This window comes from Cutaneotrichosporon cavernicola (assembly GCF_030864355.1).
Source record: "Cutaneotrichosporon cavernicola HIS019 DNA, chromosome: 5".
In the NCBI taxonomy this organism is placed as follows: domain Eukaryota; kingdom Fungi; phylum Basidiomycota; class Tremellomycetes; order Trichosporonales; family Trichosporonaceae; genus Cutaneotrichosporon; species Cutaneotrichosporon cavernicola.
In genome coordinates, this window is record NC_083397.1 from 1,616,477 (window position 1) to 1,638,812 (window position 22,336).

Genomic DNA, 22,336 nt, shown 5'->3' on the forward strand with positions numbered 1-22,336 from the left:
AAATTAGGATGTGGTTAAGTATTCAATATTTCCTCACGGATCGACGGAGTGAGGCCCACTCTCTCCATGTCTCGCCCTTGCCTCTGTACCCGCCTCTGCAACCCCAGTCCTCCGGAGAGCTGCTACGCGTGTAGAACGACAGGAAAACTCACACCACCACACTCCCGCACTGCTGCACTCATACATCACTCTCTAGAAATCTAGTGGCCGTTGGTGGGAAGAGGGGACGCGACAGAAGCGGCGGAAGGGGTGGCGGCGTGAACGTTGTCCTCCTCCTCGGCGAGGAGACGCTCAGCCTCAAGGGCAGCCATACACCCAGAGCCAGCCGAGGTGATAGCCTGGCGGTACCGCTTGTCCTGGACGTCGCCGGCGGCGAACACGCCGATAACCGAGGTCTGGGCGGTACCGGGGACAGTGATGATGTAGCCGTCCTCGTCGGTCGCGACCTGGCCCTTGACAAGCTCGGTCGCGGGGATGTGGCCAATGGCGTAGAAGAGGCCGTTGACCTGCAAGTCTGCAACCTCGTTGGTCTTGACGTTGCGCACCTTGAGGCTCTGGAGGAGCTCGCCGTCACCGCAGGCCTCAGTGGCGACCGTGTTCCACACAACAGTCACCTTGGGGTGCGCGAGGAGGCGCTTGGCCATAATCTTGGACGCGCGGAGCTCGTCACGGCGCACAAGGACGTACACGTGCGACGCGTACTTGGTGAGGTACATGGCCTCCTCGGCGGCCGAGTCGCCGCCGCCGATAACGGCCAGAGGCTTGTTGCGGAAGATGGGGACGGCACCGTCACAGACAGCGCACGCCGAGATACCGCTCTGCCAGTACGTCTCCTCTCCGGGAAGGTTCATGCGCTTGGCGGAGGCACCGGTGGCCATGATGACGCTGCGGGTTAACGGGCGGCTCTATACCGGGATTCCAGAAAGCACGACATGTGCGGAGTGAGAAATGAAATTCCACACAGTCGCAGTGTTCTGGGAGCGGTAGACTCACGTGTCAGCCGTAAGGAACTCATGATCCTCCTCCTCGCCCTCGACCCAGTACTTGAAGGGACGGAGCGAGAGGTCGACCTTGGCGACGGTCTCGGTAATGATCTCAGTGCCGAAGCGCTCGGACTGGGCGCGGAACTTGTCCATAAGGTTGGGGCCGGTAATGCCCTCGGGGAAACCGGGGAAGTTCTCGACGTCGGTGGTGGTGGTGAGCTGGCCACCGGGAGCGAAGCTGCCTGTCAGCGCCTAATCGGGGCTTAGTCGGGGATGGCGCTCCCTCCAGGAGGGTGGAGCGAATGTTGCCGATTATGTTCGGAGCGGCCGAGAGATGTAGCCGGGTGCGGCATTGTCTCCCGACAACGGCGGTAACGATCCCACCAGGCTCGGCGGAATAAACAGTGGGTGTCTAACACTTACCCGTTGGCAAGCATGCCCTCGTAAAGGACGGGGTTGAGGTTGGCACGCGCGAGGTAGATGGCGGCGGTGTGGCCAGCGGGGCCCGAGCCGATAATGACAACCTCCGAGTGCTTCTTGGCTGAGCGGGGGCCGTTAGTGGCGGGGATCGCGGGGATGGGCGCCATGATGGTCGTGGTTTGGTGTTTGTTATCGAGAGACGAGAGGGGAGCCAGACGCGTAGGGGTGGCGGACTGAGTGGGCGGAGCGGTGTGAATTGAGCGCGCGAAGCGAAGTGGGCGGGTTGGGCGAGCGAGTGTTGGGAGGATAGATGCGCGCCGCAGAGAGTTGCGAATTAGAGGAGAGATGATGGGCAAGAAATGTGAGTAGGAGGTTTATCAAGTGATGGAAGTCGCAAGAACAGAGAAAGGGAGCGGTTAAAGGTGAACGGAAAAACACGTCTGGTGGTGGTGGGGTGATAGGGTGATAGGGCGGTGGATAAAGGGACGGGCGCTTTGTACGGGATGTTAGGTAAGGCATTAACCGACCGAGGCCGAGGTGGGCTCATCATTTTGATTCTAAACCTGGCCTTGAGTGGCCAACACCGAAAACTCGCAGGACACGCAGGACACGCAGGACACGCAGGATGACACCATCCAAACCCCGAGATATGCATGTGTGCATCTCATTGCATCATCTGTTCTGCTCAACGCCGAGTGGGAATGTTAAAACTTGCTAGCTGACGATGCCAGATTGTGTTCAAACGGCCGGACATTGCTTGGCGCATGGCGCAGGTGACAAAGCTGGATATCCGGGTTCGGAGCCAATCACCCCGGGAAATCTGCGCCAGCCACCTTGGCTGATGAACGGAAGGGTGGAATGCGGCGTGATTCCGAGACTGTCCATCAGCAGCCGCTCGGCCACGGCTCGTTACTGGAGACGTTCGTCCAGGTGTTGACATGCATGGAACTGGGAGGTCCGCAACAGGTGTTCGTGTCAGATGCCAACAAGAGCCATTATTTATCAACTCGTTCTCCCCAATCTTCTGCCCCACTCCCTCGCTCCCTGATCGTTGGTCATAGGTCAATGGGTCAGCACAGTCGGATTGTGAACATTTCTGCCCCACTCTAACGCTGCATGTGGTTGAAGGACGTCCTTGTCGTCATCGCTTCCGGCCCGTGTTCCAGCGGTTTTGAATTGCCTCGCCAGAGCGGCTTGGACATGGGAGCTGTCTCACAACCGTGCAACCGTGCGCCAGGCAGCAGTACATCTCTAGTTCCTAGATCCTGTCATGGGCCCTCTGTCTACAATCGTATAGTTGTGTTATTGCTCGCCGCCGAGCCGTCCTAGAGTCGTTAGCGCTCAGTATTGATACATCATGTTGGGTTCCTAGCCAGGTGCGCGACCCAGCCATCGGATTCCTGGGCCACTACTAGTGGCCCAGTGTGCGCATCAATCCTCGCGCAAGAACCATAACTCTGGCCACGCGCTGTTTCGACGCAACTTGTCCCTCAGGGTTCCCCGCACGGCCGTGACTCGAGGCTGCGCGGAAGGCCTGAACCCAGAGTGCGGAACCTGCGTTGCAATGCAAGGGGCGCCGCTATGTGCGCCCGGGCCTTTGCCCCCCCGCCAACTCGCGGCGGGGAGATCAATTCCGGGCAGGTTGTACGTCCGCCTTTTACACGCCTGCACCATTACTCTGGCGCAGGTGCTGCAATATGACGCTCCTGCGGGTCGCGCATGCTCTTGGCTCACACCTTTTACGTGGACATCATCGCGCAGACTCACCTTACTTGGAGTCCATAAAGGTCGAAAAGAACGCGTCGGGTGAGATCACGTCGATGCCGTTTGCTGTCGCCTCGCGGCTCTGCTCATCTTTGATGCTTCCCACGTAGATACACCGGCGATAGGGGACGATGTGCGGCAGGTTGCGCATTTTGATGAGGTCGGCAATACTGATCTTCTCGGTGTCCAGCAAGGCGAGGCCCGACTCGGCGTGGTTGCACACGCGCGCCCATTGACGGCAGAGCTTCAGCAGCGTCGCGTAGTCGGTACACTCAAAAATCTTTCCAAGCCAGTCGATCCACAGCTCGCACGGCTGCCTGAGCACCAGCATCGGTGGTGCTGCCGATACGACAAGGCTACTCGTCTCGGTTGACATCTCGCCAGCGATTCGGCGTTGATTGTCGTCCAAGGAGAGCGCCTGTGTGAGTGCGACGAAGGAGCGAGCGGGATCGGGTGATTTCTTCTTCTCAATCATGTCGTTGACGTAGAGTAGGGTGGTTGGAGTGATGTATGCGGCCCAGTTGGGCGCGCTGCGGATTACGTTCATTATCTCGCCAAGGGAGCGATGCTGTAGGAGGAAGAAGGTGGGTGAAAACGTCACCAGCCCGCCCGTCTCCCAGATTGGCCGCAGCTGCCAGCGCGAGATTATCGAAGTGAGGTCCGCGCCAATGGACATGTAGCGCGTTTCCTTGGTGAGAGTTCGTCGGAACCTTTTACTCGTGGTCGTTTGGGAGAATGCGCCATTGAGCACGAGGATCGTCTCGGGGTCCTCATTATTCGGCTTTAGACCACACCGTTCGGCGGTGGCAACGATTTCGTGGTACAGCACAGTGGGGCGAAAATAATTAGGGACGACGCTCAGCGTCTTCTCCTGCCCTAGCTGGGATGCCGTGTCGTCGTCGAAGCCAAAGCTGGAAGCGATACTGTGTAGACGACGGGGGATTGCTAGAGCAGGCGGCTGCTCTTTCTGGGCAAACGGCCGCACGGGGTTAGGCAAGTCCGCAACCTTCTCGTTCGGCACCAGGGGCACCTTGACGAGGAAAGCGACATAGGTGAGCTGTTCCATCTTCCATCCGTTGAGGTCGGCGTCAACGCCGATCCTCGACTGGTCCGCGCGTGACATCAAGAGGATGTTGCGGGACGTTACTAGGAGATTGGGCGCCCGCACCTCGTCCAAAAAAACCAATATCTGGTGTCAAGGAGAACGGCAGTGGCGACTCACATTCCTTCGCTCCATCTTCCTCTGTAGGCTTTGCCAGATCTCTGACGGTTGCCGTGGCACCTCGACCAACGCCCATTCGATGATTCGTGCGCCCTCAATCAACAACAGTTGCAAACAACGCCGGTCGACCTCCTCGAACAGATAAGTATGCTGGGTGTTGATGTGCTTCTCCAAAAAGGACGACTTCTCGGATGACCAACCACTGCGTAGGGTAATGTCGACTAGGCCTTTGGTGTACGCGTCTGGATGAGCATTGGCGTGGGCAGCGTGAAACGTGCACAGCACGCGTGTGGCGGCGAGAGCCGGCTGCTCCTGGATAGAAGATGTGGCTGGTGGGAGAGGTGGAGGGGCCGCGGATGGCTGTGGAGGGTTCGCGGATGGTTGTGGAGCGGGAGGGGTTGTGGTGGGCTGGGGAGGGGTTGTGGATGGCACAGCTGCCGCGCGACGAAGTCGAGGGTCCCGTCTAGCCTCGTATGACCCGCGTCCGGGTGCCGCTGGGAGCGGGTTCGGGGGACTCCACTGCTCTTGTTGCAACTGTTGTGGCTGCTGTAGTGATGGTCCAGATAATGACCCTGCGCGATATGTTGGGCGAGGACCGAACGAGGAACCTGGTCGTTTACTTGGACCGGGGTAATCGGGAGCTGCGCCGCCAAAGCCCGCAGGTGCGTTCGGGGACTTGCCGCCGTTCATGGGCGAAATACCGCCTTGATACGGTGACCGATTGCTGAGTCCGTGCGGAGAGATACCGCCGTACGGGGAGACATCGCCGAATGCCCCGTGCTGAGGGAGTCCAGGTCCTGACAGTGGCGAGGTGCTGCCTGCCCACGAGGGAGAGGTTACATACTGCTGCCCGTTGGTCGGAAGCCGCGGAGGAGGTTGATGTTGAGCAGTCCAAGTCCGACGAGGCGCCGGCGCGGGTGGAGGAGCTGGACCCGGAGGGGCTGCCATTGATCGGATGACAGGTGGTCGTGTGGCAGGAGGGCGAACAGCGGCAGTAGTGGGTAGAGGCAGGGGTGTAGGGGCGGCTGGAGACACCTGCGTCACAGAAGCTCGGCGATCTGATGGTAGGCGACGTACCGACTTGTCGCGGGCAGGGTCCACCGAAATGTCGATCAGTTGGATCCGGCTCGGCTGCTGATACTTCGGCCTGTCGGACAAGTTGACAGGCATATTGGGCTTGGGACGGACCGACGCGGACACCGGTGTACCGGAAACTGGTGTCCCGGACGAGGCACTGTTTGCAGAGGGCCGAGAAGGTCCAGCTTCGGCGTTCTCGGTGGTGATAGACAAGGAAGGGCTCTTGGGCTTTGTTGGCGATGGTGCCTTCGCTGGAGGTTCTGGTGGCAGTGATCCTGTTGACGGTTTCGCGGTGAAAGGTACTGTCGCGGTGGGGTTTGTTGGGAGTGCCTGCGCCGCGGGCACCGGTGCAGTGGTCGCGGCTCGAGGAGCAGCGGGAACGGCAGGGGCAGGAGGAGGAGGTGTATGAGCGACAGCACCGGCAAACGAAGGTGCAGGAGCAGGAGCAGGTGCGCGCACAGCTGTCGGCCCAGTACGGGCTGCGTCAGTACGGCGTGTCTCGTTTTGCCGCTCAAACACTGAGTCGGCACCCACGGCGCGGTAGTTTCGTGGTGGTGAGGGGGGCAGATGGATAGGCAGGGGCAACCCGCTGAGGTCCACGTTTTTCGCCAGCTTGTCCGGCTGCACGGCTTGGACAGGCTGCGAGGCCTGCTGCGGTTGTGGCCGTGGGGGTTGAGGTGGTGGAGTAGGAAAGCGGGCGGCTTGCGTTGGTGGTGGTGGTAAAGCCTGTATTGGCACAGGTGGTGAAGAGGAGAACGGGATGAAATTGCCCAGTAGCGCTGTATCAGGATGGTCCGGCGACCCGTCGTCGTAGGTAGGAGCGACCTCAGCGGCGACCTCGTCCTCGCTGTCGAGGACCGAGATAGGCGTGTTCGGCTTCGGGCCTGGTGGTGGCTCGATTTCCTGCACCTCGATCTCCTCCTCTTCCTCGTCCGGGTCATCAGAGCGCAGTTCGAGAGTCTCGGCGGGCGTAGACGCCTCCACCTTTATCCCCGACGCCTCTCGCGGAGTGGACGCTTGGTCCCCGAAATCGAACAACGGTGTCTGTTTGCGGTGTGGCGGGGCGAGAGGATTTGCCGCGCTGAAAATGCTCGTGTCGAGCTCGAACCTCGGAACGTCTGGCGCCTTGACCTTCTCTTCCACCGGCGAAGAGACCGGTGACTCGACGGCCCGCCGGCGCTTGGTCGTTCGCTTTCTTGACGACACACCCGGCGTCGCCGCTTGTGTCTGACTGTTGCTTGGCTGCGACGCCTCGTCGAACAGCGAGTCAAAGCTGCGCTGGCGCGAGACACGAGGTGCCGGCGACTCGTCTGTCTGGGTTGGTGCGCGGCGAGCCAGCGTCGTTGCTGGAGGTGGCATCTTCTCGACGGCGTCTGAGCGTTTGCGCCGCTTGCTCGCCAACGGCTCGTCGTCGCTGCTGCTCTGGCCACGGCGCCTCGAGGGGCCGGCCACAATCTCCTCCGCGCGCTCTCGCTTCGGGATCGGCTGGGTGATTGCCTTTCCCGCCTTCTTCTTCTCCGCTTTCTGCTCCTCGCGCTTCTTCCTTATGTAATAATCGGAGTCACCTTTGCGGACGAGTGCGCGGTTGAAGCCATCGCTTCTAGCGTTCTTAAACTTCGCAATGCGCCGCTGATATGCGGAGAAGCTTCGTTCAGGCGTGGCCTCGCGGAACTTGCGTTCTGAAAATCAGTCAACGCCGTGACGCAAACGTACTCAACAAGTCATCAGAGGCAAACCGAATCTCGCCGATCTTGCCACCTGGCTCGTCCTTGCCCTTCCGCACCTTCTTGCCCTCAACGGACTTCCAGAACCTATTGTGAACACCGTGAACCCGAGTCCAGATTACGGTGCGCTTGGGGATTTGTCTCCCTCTCCCTCTCTCTCTCCCTCTTTCTCTCTCTCTGTGGTGTGGCAACACTCACTCTAACAAAGCCGGCGATCTCTCGCTTGGATCGCTTGGGTCGTCGACAAACGACCTGCGCAGCTCAATCCTTAAGGTCAGTCATGCAAGGGGCGTGACGTACGTGTCTGAGCCAGTCTTGAGATAACCTTGCCACTATTGTTAGCCAGCCCATGAAGAGTGTTCACCATGACATAGTAGTGCTGATGTGAGCTAGGTGCCGCGCGTACTCCTCCAGAGCGTCACTCACCCATCCAACAGCTCCTCGGCTACGCTCGAATGTCGAGTCCTTGTACTCGGCCCAGCAGATGGCGTCTGGTGTCAGCTTCTGTTCCGTTTCGAGATGGCCCCTGCAGATCCACTTGCGTGGGCGCGAACGGTAGGACTGCAGTCATGGGTTGGACCGCGGTTGTGGACGCGTGTTTGGATAGAGTGGGTTGCACACCGAAGTGCACACCGAAGCGTCCCCACACAACGCGACGCCAAGATAGAGACATGGAGGACGACAAATGTGACTCACCGATGACATACGCTGGGTCCTCCTCATCCTCGTCGATATCGGTTGGGTCGCTCTCTTGATCCGAGTCCCTGTATTCCTTCGGGCGCGCCGGCTCGAGGCGGACCTGGTCGAGCTCCCGGATCTGGGCATTGCTCATCCTGGTCTCAGGAGGTTTGGCGCATGCAGAAGGGCTTCGCTAATGGGGAGAAGAGAGATAAGGTGAATGTGGTGTGCACTTGCATTACTCCACTGTATTTGTTGATGATGGCAGACATGGAGCGACCGTGGGAGAGTGATTCGCATCAGTAGTATTGGGACTAACCGAGGAATACAATTGCCATAATCCCGTGCTCAAAGACTCTTTGAACAACGAGCTGCGAGCTACTGTAGTGCGCAGTACATGTCCTCATCGTGGTGCACACGATATCACATAACACATACAGCCTACTATACACTATCGCTTCGTCTGGGCAATGCCCCTCTCCTGGCCCGTCTCCCACTTGAGTCCCTCAATCCGCCCAGCCGCGTCCTGCATAACCCGCATTGCGTCCTGGAGCGTGAGGAGCCCGCGCTCGGCTGTGGTGCTGACGGGCCGCGCCGGCGTCAGCTGCACAAAGTACGGTTCGGACGTCTTGGTGGGTGTAGCGTCGTCACCGAGCACACGCGTGACCGTGAGGTGGAGTGTGGTGGTATATCCCGCGATGGGGAGGGAGAAGAGGTGTCCGATACGGGTCGAGCTGTGCACGTGTCTGGGGTGAGATTGTTCTCCAGACCTACTCCCAGCGGACTCACTCAAACCCCAGCCCCTCAATATACTCCTCGATCTCGTCGCGCGTACTCAACCCCGCCACCTCGAGCGCAATACAAGCCTGCACGCGCATATCCGCATACTCGCGCCCCTGGAGCGGCGGGCTCATCCACGCAAGCGAGTACTCCCACCGATCGACGACTTGCTCCTCGAGTCCACCAGCCCACCGCGGCGTCCCCCTCGTACGGCGGCGACGGCGCTTGCGGCCTCTCAACCTCAACGTGCGGTGCTGTCCAGGAATAACCGGGTGCAGGTTGGAATACACCCCATCGCGGACGTGGTATGGCTCGACGTTGATAGCGGCGTTGGAGAGGCGCGCGAGCATGAGCTCGAGCTGCTCAGCAGGGAGGAGGGCGTATAGCGACGGGAGGAGTTGAGCTTGTGAGGTCATGTCTGCTGGAAGATTGTTGAAGGAGGGAAGGTGGAGGATGGAATGACAACGAAACCGGCCCAAGCCGTTGTTGTGAAGTGGAGGTGAACGGAAGCAAAAAGTCGGCCTTGAGTCCGCCGTCGCTATGACGGCGACCGAGGCACCCCGATCAACGTTCACACTGCACCATCATGCTCCGCACCGCTCTCGCCCGCCTCCCCCGCGTCGGCGCCTCCTCCGCTCAGGTGCGCGCGTTTACCGCGTCCTCGGCGCGCGCGGACGACATCATCAAGAAACTCGAGGAGAGTTTGACGCCGCGCGAGGCTGTCGAGCGAAAGCGGAAGGAGTTTGAGGCCAAGTACGGTGACAAGCTCAAGAAGAAGGTCGAGGCGTGAGTGTTGTCTAAGCTCCAGGTTGTTCGCTGTTGCTCGTTGTGTCCCAAGTTCGCCGCTGACCCAAGCGAGGGCGTCGCCAACCTCGACGCCCTCAAGACCAAAAAGGTCGTCCCCTCGATCCTGGCCAAGCGCAAGGCCGAGCAGTACCGCCAGGAAGAGGCGGACCGCGCCGAGCGCGACCGAATCGAGCAGGAGCGTGTCCTCTCCGAAGCCAAGGATGCCAAAAACACCGCCTTTGCCGAGAAGAAGGCAGCTGCCCGAGCAGCCAACCCAGACCGCGACACGACGGGCGTCAAGCCCCTCTCGAGCGTGATCAACCTCCCTCTCATCTTGATGACACCGCACAGCCAGTCGCAGGTCGCAGCCATCTGGAACACGTTCCACACAACCCATCCCACGTTGGCAGGAAGCTACCTGTCTGCAACCCTGCCGAAGGAGACGTACCAGGGCATGCTACAGCTTGCGAAGAGCGACCCATTCTTCGTGGTTCCACTTCCGCGTCAGGGGAAGGACGGCGCTTCGGACGCCTTTGAGATGTTTTACCTCCAGTGGTTGTTCCATGTGCCTCCGGCTGCACCACCTCTCGCTGATGGGAAGCCGACAGGGCCGCTGCCGCCCGTTACTAGCGTTATCTTTACGCCGCTCGAGGAGTTCAAGCAGGCTGGCGAGTGGGCACAGCCTTACCTCGTCCTCACGCATTATCCCGACCTCGCGGATAGCCATGGCCTTGTACTGATGCGCGGAGAGATTAGCGCGCAGACCGCAGGCGGGCCGCCCGGCGCCGTCGATAACCCCGGATACCTCCTTACGCAGCAGGACGCGCAGCTCCTCACTCTCGCCCTCCAGCGGTTCTACTGCTCCGATATTGCGCCGCCGAACGAAACCGCCAAGGACAAGGACGAGCGGTTGAAGCGCAAGCAGGCGCTTCGCGACTTCCGCGAGAAGCCCGAGGAGTGGGACTGGAACGGCCTCGTTGATATGGCGTACGGTGGCCTCGCTTAGAAGATGCATGATAGATGAGGAAGTGACTACATTTGCATATGGTGATCCGCTCTACTGCTACATCTACTGTCTACTCAATCACGATCGCGTCCGCTTCGCCTGCACCCGTCTTGCGCTTCTTGGCTGGTGTCTCCAAGTCATCTGCGGCCGTGCGCTTGGCGCCTGTCGGCTCAGGAGGCCCGCTATCGTCGAAAATAATCTCATCGTCGCCCGCCTCGGACAGCGCTGCATCAGGTGTGGGACGCTTCGGCACATCCGGCACTGACTCGGGCAGAGTGTACCCCTTATCTGAATCCTCGTCTAGCGCAGTGATGCAAAAGTGGACACGGCAGTAGACGCTGTCCTCATCTGCGACTGTGAGATACTGGCCACGGGTGACGCCGAGGTCGGCCAGTGTCCTTCCAAGGTTGTCATCGAAGTCCGGGTCCGCAAGTAGACGGCCTCCCTCCATAATGAGGGCTTCGTAGTCGTCGTCACCAGCGACGGCTGGCTTGAGCCACTCTTGCACGACCTCCTCGATGAACTTGCCAAGCGTGAGCTTCTGCAAGTCGACTTTGAAAGGGATGTAGATGTCGTTGCACACTGCGCACGCTGGGTTGGGCTTGTCAATGTCGCTGTTCTTGATCGGCCAGTTGGTGGACTGACGCAGGAAGGACTGGTCCAGCGTCGCCTGGTCCTTGAGAACCGCCAGCGCCTTCATCACGACCAGGCCGGCGACAATCGCGTTAGTGGTCGCAATCGCGGGGATGATGTTGCCAGCCATTTCTGTTGTTAGCTCACATGTGTCACCCAAATGGAGCTGACGCACCTTTGACCTGGAAGCGTGTGCAGGTGGGGATACCGTACGCTGTGGCGCGGAGGTTTGCAACGGCAGTGACAAAGTCAAGCGTGTCGTTGTCGTCCTTGTCAAACGACAGGACCACGTCAGGGTGCACGATTGCGCGGGCAGAGAGACGCTGACAGCTGTCAAGGAACAGCTCGAGGTTCTCCTTGGTGGTGAGCTCCTTCTGGTCCTTGAGCGTCGCTCCGTTGACCTTCCGTGGGACAGGGGCCTTGGCTGGTGCAGCGGAGCCGTTTGCTGTGGGTCCCTTGACCGGAGCCTGGCGCAGTGGAGGAGGGACAAACTCGCCAGCCATGATCTTATCGTAATCGAGCGCAACGGGTTTGACGCGTCCGGGACGCGTCCACATGTCCTCCATAGACAGCAAGCGGTTGATGTCGTCGAAGAAGACCTGGTGTCAACTCCGTTAGGCGTTAGGCAACCTTGAGCTGACCTTGCTAAACACGCGCTGTGGCCCATCCTCCTCGCCCAGCATGCGCCGCACTTCCCGGAACGCCTCCGCCTCCTTCTTCAGGTTGTCAATCTCCTCCGCTAACGATCAGCACGGGTGATTAACGCGAGACTAACCGTTCTCGCCGTCGGCCTTGGCCTTGTCCAGTTCCTCCGTGTCGAGTGCCTCGTCGTCCTCGCCAAACAGTTTGCTGACAGTTCAGCTTGTACCAAGGACTGCTTGCTCACCCAAATAGGTACGTCTTGCCCCACACGATGCAGTGGATAGGTTCGCTCGGCGTCGAGCGGATGGTGCAAACAGGGAATGACTTGGGCTGAGGCCGCGTGACGCAATCGTAACAGACAGTCTCACCCTGCGGTCAGCTTGCCGAAAGTACCAAAGCTCACCTTGATGATGGGGTTGGCCTGACCCAGGTAGCCCGCCGTGCCCGACTCAATGAGAGGCACCTGGGCCGCGAGGCAGAGTTTGTTAATGTGGCGACGCGCGTCTGGTGTCAGCTCCACTCTTAGCATCCCTCACCCATGTTGTCAAGCGCGCTCATGACAACCCCAAACTGCTTGATCCACTCGACATCATTCTCGGGCTCCTTGATGTTGCCGTGGCGCGCGTGGATCTTGATGCCCGAGGAAGGGTTGAAGTGACGCGCAGTGGCCGCGGCAACGATCGACTTGGGCTTCGAGATGTCGGGCTTGCGGAAGAGGAACTGACGGTTGAGGTTAGACAAATCGATCGTGTCAAGGTCGATCTGGTGTGAGTAGGTTTAGGTGGAGGAAGGTGCAGGTGGGTCAGGGAACGCACGATCTCGATATTCTTGAAGCCGACGAGCACGAGGTTCTTAACTGGGCGTTAGACAAGATGGAAGTGAGTCACTTACGGAGCTCGCACCCGATACCACCGGAGCCAACCAAGAGGACGGGCGTTTCGCGGACCTTTGAGAAGAGCTTGGGACCAAGGAGGGCCTCGGTGCTGGAGAGGCGCCCCATTGTGAGAGTGTGAGATGCGTGTTTTGAGAGGAGAGCGACGCGAGCAAGTTGGGGTCCCTTGAGTAATCTCCAGACTCATGGTCGCGAGGGCGAATCAAATGCCTCATTCCAGGCACGTAATCACCACGTGGAGTCTCTAATGACGTTTTTTTTTAGGAAACAATGTTGACAGTTATTGTGTTTGAATTTCTATCGTGGATATCCTTACGGTTAAGGGTGTGAAATTGCCACCCATGAGCCCCTATTGTTGCATCCCACTGTACAAGGGGTTCGATTGTTCGACTCATACCCAAACCACTGCATGTTCTGTCACCCAGTCTCACTTGAAATCTTAACCATTCCGGCTCTTTCGCCTCCTCCCATCCACCGCCGCCGCCTTCAACCCACCCCTCCATCTCATCCCACCTCTTATCGCTATCTCTTATCTTTCAAGCGCCAGGCCATCACTCAAAAGACAGCTTGTAACACCCGTAGGACATCAGCAAGAGCCGTAAGGCCTCAGCTTTTTTGAGCCCTCGTCGTTGCCAGTACCCGACTCCCACTTGACGCGGAAAGATGGCTCCCCCAGTAAGCACGGACCCTACCCTCTTCGAACACCTGGCTGACGTCCAGAAGCAGTGCCCGTCCTGCGGTGGCAGAGAGATTGCGACTGACTATGCCCTCGGTGTTGTACTGTACGTAATGCGCGGGTGGGCGAGCATCGTTAACCTTCAGATGCCAGTCGTGCGGTCTCGAGCTAGAAAAGGGCATCCTAGTCTCCGAGGTCGGCTTCACGGAAGGTGCTGGCGGGCGTATGCACGTACAGGGCACTTTTGTGTCCAACCACTCGAGTACGTTTGTGCTGGCTGCATCCGTGAGAAGCAGCGCTGACAGACAGCGGGTATCAATTCATTCCGCGGCCATGGTCCCACCTCTGAGAACATCAAGGAGGAAGGTGCGTGCGCAGTGTGTGGCACTTCTGATACCAGGCCGCAAACGTATCCAGATGATCTGCAACCAGATGGGTATCCTCCCGTCGGTGCAGCGTGGTTCTCAGCGCTTCTACTCACTCGCGGTCGACAACAAGTTCAACCGCGGCCGCCGCACCGACTACGTCGTCGCGTCCTGCATCTACCTGTACTCTCGCTTCGAGAAGGACGCCCTCATGCTCATCGACTTTAGCGAGCGTCTACAGGTAAGCTACTGGCGCTAGGATGCCTAACGTCAGATCAACGTGTACGAACTAGGCGCTACGTACCTCAAGCTCCGCGCCGCTCTCAACCTCGACCAGGTTCTCCCGGAGATCGACCCGGCTGTGTACAACATTCGCTTTGCGAACCGCCTAGATTTTGGGAACAAGGCGACGATGGTTGCGCGCGAGGCGTCGCGCCTCGTTAAGCGCTTCAAGGCCGACTGGATGACGGCTGGTCGCCGTCCTGCTGGAATCTGTGGCGCGTGCATCGTGATAGCGTCGCGCATGAACGACTTTCTTCGCACCCCCGAAGAGGTCGCGCAGGTCGTCAAGGTGTCGCCTCAGACGATCAAGAAGCGCCTACAGGAGTTTGCGCAGACGGCGATGGCATCCAAGAGCGTTGCAGAATGGCGTTCGATGACTGATGCCGAGCTAGAAGCGGTAAACAAGGACGAGCTCCCGCCAATCATCAAGGAGCAGCGGGCTCGTGAGGAGCGCAAGCGCCGTCGCGAAACGGCTTTTGATGAGAGCAGCACCAAGCCTAACACGCGCGCGAGCAGCCGCGCCAGCAGCCGCGCTCCGACCCCCGTCGCGTCGCCCGGTACACCGCAGAAGCGCCGTCGCCTCGCTCCCAAGGACACTGAATCCGTCCCTCTGAGTGGCGATGCTGCCGCCGACGCAGCGTTAGCTGAGGTCGCGCTCGACATAGGTGACGAGGCAGAGGAGGGCGAGGAGGACACGAACCTCGAGGAGCTCTCGAAGGAGGACTACGTCGGCGATATCCAGAAGGCCGGAGACGACAGCGAGCTAGCGCGCAACGAACGCCGTATTGAGCGCCGGCGTCTATTCCGGGGCGTCAAGGCTGTTGGAGGCGACGACGACGACGAGGAGCTGGACGAGCTAGCCGCCGATGCGGACGAGTACGACGACAATGTGGACGCCAAGGAGGATGGCAAAGAAGAGTCGGCAGCCACCTCCGGAGGATTCAAGGACCTGCCAGACACGCCGTCGTGGGACGACAAGGAGGCCGTGTACGCGTACATTGAGGCGAATATCTTTGGTGACGAGGGTGACCTCCTCTACGCGACGCCCGGGGATAAGACGGCTCGCATTGAGCGCTGGTTGCGCGGCCGCGAGCCCAAGGATGTCATCTCGGAGATGCGGCGTGTTCAGTGGGCCCGCCACAAGCGCGAGTACGACGCAAAGCAGAGCGTCCACGAGACCATGAGCGACATCGACGACGACGAGCTCGAGAACATTTACGTGATGGAGGACGGCGAACAGGCTGCGCGCGCACGTATGTGGCTATCGCATAACGCTCGTTGGCTCGAGGAGGACAAGGAGCGTCAAATCAAAAAGGCGGCGCTGGCCGAGGCTGCCGAGCAGAAGCGCGCGGGCCGCCCGCCACGCAAGAGCTCGAAACGGCAGAAGCGCACGGCGCCGTTTGCGAGCGCACGTGAAGCGATCGACAACTTTGCCAGCACCAAGAAGTTCTCGAGCCGCATCAACATGGACGCGATTCGGCGTCTGGACGCCGGCGAGGAGTACGACCTTCAGAGCATGCCGGACGACGATGACAAGGATGACAAGATCGACGACAAGGTCGATGACAAGGTTGATGATGCCGACGACGATGATGAGGACTTTGAGTTTGACATCCCACCAGGCCAGCTTATTGAGCACAAGGACGACACGTCCGACGAGGAGGACTAGTCTTGGGACCACAGGAGGCGACCGTATGCGACACGGAGTCAGAAGGCAGGGTGCTAGAGTGGAGTGTACGCTACCCATACCCAATCCATTTCCAACCATTGTATCATAACACATGCAAAGCATTTGTGCCTCGGGCAGCATGTGGAAACGTCTACTGCGCAAATGGAGTCGGTATAGGGTATTAAGCTCGAGCATCGACACTGGGATCCCAGACACCCGTCTATCTTATCGTCTTCATCTGGTACTCGGTGTACCAGTTGAGGCCAAGGAGCGCTGGCGTCAGCAAGTTGTGTGCCCGTAACTCACAAGGCTCCTTCAACGACATGTGCTGGTATCCGAGCATGGCGAGCTTTCGTCAGCTACTCCCCGAATTGTTGTTAATCCAACTCACTCCACCAGCGTCCGAGGAGAAGTTGTACCCTGCCTGAATTGGAAGCTGGCACCACCGCGCAATAAACGACCGCGTAAAGTGACCGTGACTGAACAAAATGACGTCCGAATAATCAACTTCGTCATCCGGCACGCACTCGGCCTTGGCGTGAATTTCGCGAATGCGGGCAATGACACGATCGACGCGTTCCGTCATCTGCTCTGGCGATTCCCCAGGCGTCCCATGGCCGGGAGGACAGCCGTCACGCCAGATCTCCCAACCCGGGCGCTCCTTCCGAATGTCCTTGGTGAGCATGCCCTCGTACGCGCCATAGTCCCATTCCGCGATATCAGGCTCTGTAGACCATGAGCAGTCGGGAGGCATGTCGTTCTCAAAGAGCAGGCGAGAGGTGACTTGCGCCCGGGCGCGGGGGGAGACGATGATATGGCGAACGTGGGCCGGGTCGATTAGCTTGTCGGCGCCGATGACGCGGGGAGCCATGGCGCGGACCATGTCCACCCCGTTCTGGGTTAGGGGGATGTCGGTTGTGCCGGTCTGAGGTTAGCGGAGGAGGGGGTCGGAGAAGGACGCTTGGGCGACAGCAAGGTTGGAAAAGGAGGGAGGATTGGAGGGAGAAAAGCTGGGGAAAGGAAGACTTGGGGAGGAAAACGTACGTGACGACCTGGTGTGAGTTCAGTTCAATCGGCCAAGTGACTCACCATTGATTGACCACTCGGTCTCGCCTGCTGTCAGCTTGTTCAACGATACAATCGAGCTCACCGTGCCGGATGAGATAAACACGCGGCATGCGCCTCCTACGTTCGCCGTTGTTCATTATGAGTATGCGAATGTGAATGAGAGAGATGAAGAGGAAGGCGTGTGCTCTCGACTTTGACTGCTTGGTATTTGAACGTCATCTATCTCGGCCAGGTCATTGGGGCGGAGGCACCGATCCGCGCGCAATCGCCCCGAGCCGGCGGTAATGGCAGCAAGTCCCTGGGTCTGGGTTCAAAAAGGACATAATGACGGGGGTATTTCCACGCGATCAAGTCTACTCGATCCACCCATATACCCTTGGACACATTCTGGCCCATGGTGCGTGGCCTGTGCACACAATCCATTCAGACACGATGCAGATCCCTGGCCCCTCGCCTGCGCCTGTCTCTGCGCCTGTCTCTGTCTCTGGTTTGGGGTTAATGTCGCGTGGTGGCGGAAGGCGGTGGAAGGGGAACGTGCCTCAAACAACTCTCGAGTGGGCAGAACCAAGGAGGGACAAAGTTAGAAGTTGCTGTTGCAGGAGGGGAATCTGGGGTGCTTGCTAAGGATGGCTCTTGGGGATTCCGGGGATTCTAGGCTGGATTAACATGGTGTGTTTTGGCGTGTAGCCTCGTGATGCTTGGACTTTGGACGCGGGCGCGACGCGGACGAACCCTTGACCGGGTCCCTATGACCCTTGTCCCCTAGCGGATGAGCCGCTATTCCCTGTGCCGAAGTAGATGTAATCTTTGGGCAAACCAAGGATTAACATGCCTTGGCGGCAAGGTAATATTCTAATTGTGGTTGATACATCCCTGTTACCTGAATTGCCTCAACAAGCCTGAACAAGATGCATGGACCAAACTATCCTGACTCGTTCGGGTTATGTCAACCCTTCAAAACCCTTGACTTTTGTTTTCCATCCAATAGGCCTATGTCAGGAATTGAATCAAGTGATGAGCATTGACCCAAATCCTCAACAAGGCCCCCTTTGACAACGACTTTGCACCAACCCACAACATCCTTCTTTCCACAATCCCTCATCAAAGTACCCTCTTTTACTACGCTCACTTTCATCTACATCTCTGTCAATCACCAACACCAACACCAACATCCTCCTAACTCGTCTGCGACGATCCGCTTCGACCATTACCAACCCGTCGACGCCTATCCGCTCATTGTTCCTACGCCCATCGCAGCGCGACTCTCTCCAACCCTATAACTCTATAACTCCTCCCGGCTCCCCTCTTCCATCATGAAGCTCTCCGCCGCTGCCCTCCTCCTCGCCTCCACGGCCTTTGGCGCCTCTGTGAGTCTCGATTTTGGCTCCTAGTCGCACAGAGTGTTGGATGGGCGCAATGGAATGTTGTTCGGGTTGTGTGCATGTTGACCGGGGAGATGCGGAGGCGGGAAGGGTTCACCTGGTGGGCTAGGCGGGGAAGGGGGGGGGGGGGGGGGGTACAAGGTGACAAGGCGACAAGGTCATGTCACCATCGCAGTATCACAGCGGTTTACTGCTGTCACTTTGGTGTCCCAACGTCGTCGATGTTCAATGCCTCTGCAAATGGTCGTTCTCTCTTGAGACAACACCCCAGCTCGACAAAGCTCCCCTGGTCTCGCTGCCTGACCATACACGCGTGGTACACAAACCGCACAGAGCCACTCGGTCCCTCTGATCGGTTATCGCAGTCATCGTTTCTGGAGTGATGGTTCTCAATCCGCCCACACTCACAACCTCCGCTAACCGCAGTCGTCTCTCATCCCTTCGGGCATCTCGTCCGGATGCACGACGTTCCTTGAGTCGCTCAACGCCGACCAGAACCTCCAGACCTGCGTCAACCCCCTGATCCAGGCCACGAATGCGTTCTCGCCCGTGTCGGGCAAGAACCCGTCATCGAGCGACCTCACCTCGGCTCTCAAGACCATGTGCTCGGCTTCGGGCTGCGACCAGTCCTACGTGGTCGGCAAGCTCAACGAGTTCTACAGTGCATGCCGCTCCGAGATTGACTCTGGCAACTCGAAGGTTGCCGAGCTCTACGACGTTCTCTACGTCTTCACGCCGCTAAAGGGCGCCGTCTGCTCGGTCGACTCTGGCTCGCAGGCTTACTGCGTCAACTCGATTCGCAAGGCCGGTGCCTCGTCGAACCCCGGCCCCGCCGGCTCCAAGTCGTTTGCATCGTCAGTCAACGCCGTCGCGGCCATTGCCAACAGCGCCGCCGACTACCTCTACAACGCTGCTGGTTTCTCGAAGCGTGCCGCGTCTCAGTCGTTTGCGTCGGTCGTGACCCCCAACGCGACGACCTACCGCAACACCAACCTCCCCTTCCTCTTCCTTCAGCCCGACATGACCAAGGACCAGCTCTGCACCTCGTGCACTCGTCAGATCATGGTCAACTACATCAAGTACGAGAACGGCATCGTCTACGGCCCTGGTCTTAGCAACTCGCCCATCCTCGGCGGCCAGAGCGGCCTCTGGAACGGCATCAAGACCGTGTGCGGCGACGCGTTCACCGGCGCCATTGTCACCGAGGCCGGCGGCAGCCTTCCCTCTTCGAATGCACTCTCGCGCGCGGCCGTCCCTGCCGTCGGTCTCGTTGCCGGTGTCGCGGCCCTCGTCTTCGTGCTCTAAGTGTGAGCCCGGCGCTGGCGCCTCGCGCACACGTGTATCTCTACTTGTTTTCATGGACTGTGATTACTTTCAGGGCTTGTACAGTCCGCTTTTTATTCGCTTTGATTCTTTGGCGATGTTGGAATGAATCCTATAACTTTTGCGGGTGACCTGGTAACCTGATGATCTGGTGAAACCAGACGCGTAGCACACTGGAACAAGTCGCCATCGCGCGTCAGAAGATTCGTAGATCTGCAAGTGTTCAAGTGCCTGTTGCATGTCTAAGATGTAGGATGACGATAGAGTTCCTAAGTAATGTACCAGAATATGCTCTTTGCGGAAGCGAATCTCCTGGCTCTACTGCACTGTTCAATCCCTTCCACTCCACCGACACGGTCCAACCTCCTCCTCACAACCAAACCATCCATCTTCAAACCGCAACCATTCGACTGGCATTCAAGCTCCTCCTGGCCTCTCTCGTGGCCACTTGTCTGTTCTTCTTCATCAATTCCTCTCCTTCTCCCACTCTTACTCCCTCGCCCTCCTCCCCCACGCCAGTAGCAGTCGAAATGTCCGCGCCCCTCAAACACCTCCGCATGGCCTCGAAGGAGGCCCACACTGCTACCGTCATCTTCCTGCACGGTCTCGGCGACACTGGTGGGTCGTTTCGTGTTTGCGCCAACTTTGCTGACTTTAGGAAACGGGTGGCTGCCAGTCGCTAAGATGCTTTGGGGCCAGCTGCCTAACGTCAAGTGGATTCTGCCGCATGCGCCGACTATCCCTATTACTGTTAATGGCGGTGAGTAAGGAGTCATCGTGCTACTCCCTTCTTGGCTAGCTCTAGCGGACACTCTCAGTGCTCGGGCACTCGCTCCGCCGACCGTCCTCTCTCGATGTCTACCTGGCTCGCTGAGCTGCTCACACTCGTTCGCACGTGCTTCGCTGACCCAAGGCTACCGCATGCCCGGCTGGTTCGACGTCATCACCTTTGACCGCTCCATCACCCCTCGTCCCGAGGACGAGGCTGGCATCCTGGCCACTGTCGAGGCGGTCGACAAGCTGATCCAGGCTGAGGTCGACGCCGGCATCCCCGAGAACCGTATCGTCCTCGGCGGCTTTAGCCAGGGCGGCGCCATTGCCGTGGTCTCCCAGCTGATCGGCAAGCGCAACCTTGCGGGATACGTCTCGCTTTCGACTTGGGTGCCCCTCGCGCACAAGATTGAGGGCATGGCACGCAAGGACGCAAAGGACTTCCCTCTCTTTTGGGGACATGGGCGCGACGACGAGATTGTTCAGTACGAATACGGACGCCAGTCGATCGAGCTCCTCAAGCGTCTGGGTTTCGTCGAGCAGCCCGCTGATAAGGTGTTTGCTAGGCCTGGACTTGTTTTCCGCAGCTATCCCGGCATGGGACACAGCGCTTGCAATGAGGAGATTGCCGACCTCGCTGCTTGGCTTACCGAATGCCTCAAGACAGAGGGCGCCAACTAGGGCCAGGCGCGGGAGGACGTACACGGCGCCAGGCTGTGATTTCTATCGAGAGCGCGGCCTTCCGCACCAAAGCATGGCGCACCTAGATAGTATGCGTACAATGCTAATCTTGTAACATGACGGATCTATGTGCAAGTGCGCACTAATACACTGCTCCAGCAGCATCCCAGGCTACCCAGCCAGCAGCCTACCTCATGCCGCGATCGCCTCCATGCCGCCCTCAGGTATCAGCCCGTCGGCGAGCATGCGCTCGAGCTTGCGCACCTCCTCGGCGGTGCTTGCGCTCGTGAGCGCCTCGACGACGCGCTTCTTCTCCTCGGGCGTCATCAGGCGCCCCTTCAGCCCGCCCTTTGCCTTGGCCGCCGCCAACGCCGTTCCGCTCACACCCGTCGTGGAGGTGGAGAGCTTGCGTGCGAGCTCGTTCGGCGCGCCAGAGCTATCCTCAAATAGTTCCTTGGCACGCACACGCTCAGAGTCCTTCACACGCTGGAAGTCGAGCACGTGCAGCTTCCCCCGCCCAATCTTCCAAATCACAAACTCGCGGTAGTGCTCAGCTGCCGTTACTGGATTCCCTCGCAAGGACAGGTAGCGGAGTCCCGTGTCGGCCAAGGGAAGGAGCGTGGAGAGGGACGTGATCTCGTTGTCGCTCAACACAAGGGTCGTGAGGTTGGGGAGCTGCTGTCAGCTGAAACTGCATCACAAGCTCACGTTCGTAGCGAGCGCGGGGGAGATGGACGAGATCTGGTTCTGCCCAACATGGATTGTATGCAACCGGTGCGCTGGTGTCAGCTTACGACAGCGAGACCAGCTAACCTTGGGGGATGTTGCCCAGCACGGTGAGCGAGTTGTCCGTCAAGTTGAGCGTGTCATAGGTTCCCTGGTGTGATGCCAAGTTCTCGATGACGGGAATGGCAAGTCCTGTCGTCAGTCTGTATCCACACACAGCGTAAGCACACAACTCACCTCGCAAATCAAGCTCACGCTCCTTGAGCGGATTCAGGTGCTGCAGTTAGTACCCGGCCACACGGTCAGTTTGAAATTCCAAGTCAACTAACCGAGTGCGTATTAGACACAAACTGAGATCAGTACGAGTTGCGAGTTGCGAGGTGAACGCACCTCTGGCGTGAGACGCATCGTGAGTGCGTGACCTTGAACGCGCGCGAACTAATGGGAGGTAGAGTGCCGAGTGACCCGCTGTGCTGTTGCAGTCGGGAGGCCGTGAGTGGCCAGGGAAGGTGGATCTGGTGCGGTGTGGATGTTGTTGACGGGCCGAAATGATGGTGATGCAACTCGTCTGAACTGGAGTTGAACGCCACATAGCCACTTCCGTCGGCGATATGATTTGCCATGTGGCATCCAAGCTGCATCTCATAATCACCTTGTTTAACCCCCCTGTTTTGGGTTTTGGATGAACCGCGCGTTCACGCGACGAGACGATGTATCAGGTCCCAGGGGAATTTGAGGGTCAGTTGGATGGATGGGTAAAGGGACGAAAGCTAGATTGCTCTTTTG

The 22,336-nt window shown here is 58.9% G+C and overlaps 10 protein-coding genes across 10 annotated transcripts; 4 read left to right on the forward strand and 6 right to left on the reverse strand.

Annotated features, from left to right (window-relative positions):
• Positions 1–200: 200 nt before the first annotated feature.
• TRR1 (uncharacterized protein) lies at positions 201–1,570 on the reverse strand (the record flags this gene model as incomplete). The annotated part of the gene is made up of 3 exons (XM_060601837.1): positions 201–885; positions 994–1,221; positions 1,407–1,570. 3 exons carry the CDS (start codon positions 1,568–1,570, stop codon positions 201–203), a joined length of 1,077 nt encoding a protein of 358 aa, XP_060458291.1.
• Positions 1,571–3,171: 1,601 nt separating this feature from the next.
• Positions 3,172–8,022, reverse strand: CcaverHIS019_0506550 (uncharacterized protein; the record flags this gene model as incomplete). The annotated part of the gene is made up of 10 exons (XM_060601838.1): positions 3,172–4,356; positions 4,390–5,186; positions 5,234–5,330; positions 5,467–7,145; positions 7,180–7,277; positions 7,389–7,457; positions 7,491–7,522; positions 7,555–7,569; positions 7,617–7,681; positions 7,887–8,022. 10 exons carry the CDS (start codon positions 8,020–8,022, stop codon positions 3,172–3,174), a joined length of 4,173 nt encoding a protein of 1,390 aa, XP_060458292.1.
• Positions 8,023–8,319: 297 nt separating this feature from the next.
• On the reverse strand, positions 8,320–9,064 carry CcaverHIS019_0506560 (uncharacterized protein; the record flags this gene model as incomplete). The annotated part of the gene is made up of 2 exons (XM_060601839.1): positions 8,320–8,614; positions 8,658–9,064. 2 exons carry the CDS (start codon positions 9,062–9,064, stop codon positions 8,320–8,322), a joined length of 702 nt encoding a protein of 233 aa, XP_060458293.1.
• Positions 9,065–9,234: 170 nt separating this feature from the next.
• CcaverHIS019_0506570 (uncharacterized protein) lies at positions 9,235–10,440 on the forward strand (the record flags this gene model as incomplete). The annotated part of the gene is made up of 2 exons (XM_060601840.1): positions 9,235–9,434; positions 9,504–10,440. The coding sequence occupies 2 exons, from the start codon at positions 9,235–9,237 to the stop codon at positions 10,438–10,440; spliced, it is 1,137 nt and encodes a 378-aa protein (XP_060458294.1).
• A 70-nt stretch (positions 10,441–10,510) lies between these two features.
• UBA2 (uncharacterized protein) lies at positions 10,511–12,715 on the reverse strand (the record flags this gene model as incomplete). Its single annotated transcript, XM_060601841.1, has 9 exons — positions 10,511–11,205; positions 11,249–11,672; positions 11,715–11,812; positions 11,849–11,922; positions 11,960–12,084; positions 12,119–12,219; positions 12,252–12,477; positions 12,531–12,571; positions 12,607–12,715. The coding sequence occupies 9 exons, from the start codon at positions 12,713–12,715 to the stop codon at positions 10,511–10,513; spliced, it is 1,893 nt and encodes a 630-aa protein (XP_060458295.1).
• Positions 12,716–13,270: 555 nt separating this feature from the next.
• On the forward strand, positions 13,271–15,599 carry BRF1 (uncharacterized protein; the record flags this gene model as incomplete). The annotated part of the gene is made up of 6 exons (XM_060601842.1): positions 13,271–13,282; positions 13,328–13,389; positions 13,430–13,545; positions 13,593–13,649; positions 13,684–13,889; positions 13,923–15,599. The coding sequence occupies 6 exons, from the start codon at positions 13,271–13,273 to the stop codon at positions 15,597–15,599; spliced, it is 2,130 nt and encodes a 709-aa protein (XP_060458296.1).
• A 220-nt stretch (positions 15,600–15,819) lies between these two features.
• On the reverse strand, positions 15,820–16,804 carry CcaverHIS019_0506600 (uncharacterized protein; the record flags this gene model as incomplete). Its single annotated transcript, XM_060601843.1, has 6 exons — positions 15,820–15,872; positions 15,906–15,948; positions 15,991–16,524; positions 16,644–16,651; positions 16,689–16,712; positions 16,750–16,804. The coding sequence occupies 6 exons, from the start codon at positions 16,802–16,804 to the stop codon at positions 15,820–15,822; spliced, it is 717 nt and encodes a 238-aa protein (XP_060458297.1).
• Positions 16,805–17,980: 1,176 nt separating this feature from the next.
• Positions 17,981–19,354, forward strand: CcaverHIS019_0506610 (uncharacterized protein; the record flags this gene model as incomplete). Its single annotated transcript, XM_060601845.1, has 2 exons — positions 17,981–18,034; positions 18,476–19,354. 2 exons carry the CDS (start codon positions 17,981–17,983, stop codon positions 19,352–19,354), a joined length of 933 nt encoding a protein of 310 aa, XP_060458298.1.
• Positions 19,355–19,902: 548 nt separating this feature from the next.
• On the forward strand, positions 19,903–20,824 carry CcaverHIS019_0506620 (uncharacterized protein; the record flags this gene model as incomplete). Its single annotated transcript, XM_060601846.1, has 3 exons — positions 19,903–19,990; positions 20,031–20,132; positions 20,286–20,824. The coding sequence occupies 3 exons, from the start codon at positions 19,903–19,905 to the stop codon at positions 20,822–20,824; spliced, it is 729 nt and encodes a 242-aa protein (XP_060458299.1).
• Positions 20,825–21,016: 192 nt separating this feature from the next.
• On the reverse strand, positions 21,017–21,958 carry LEA1 (uncharacterized protein; the record flags this gene model as incomplete). Its single annotated transcript, XM_060601847.1, has 6 exons — positions 21,017–21,499; positions 21,533–21,603; positions 21,638–21,742; positions 21,788–21,827; positions 21,880–21,900; positions 21,941–21,958. 6 exons carry the CDS (start codon positions 21,956–21,958, stop codon positions 21,017–21,019), a joined length of 738 nt encoding a protein of 245 aa, XP_060458300.1.
• Between the last annotated feature and the right edge of the window lie 378 nt (positions 21,959–22,336).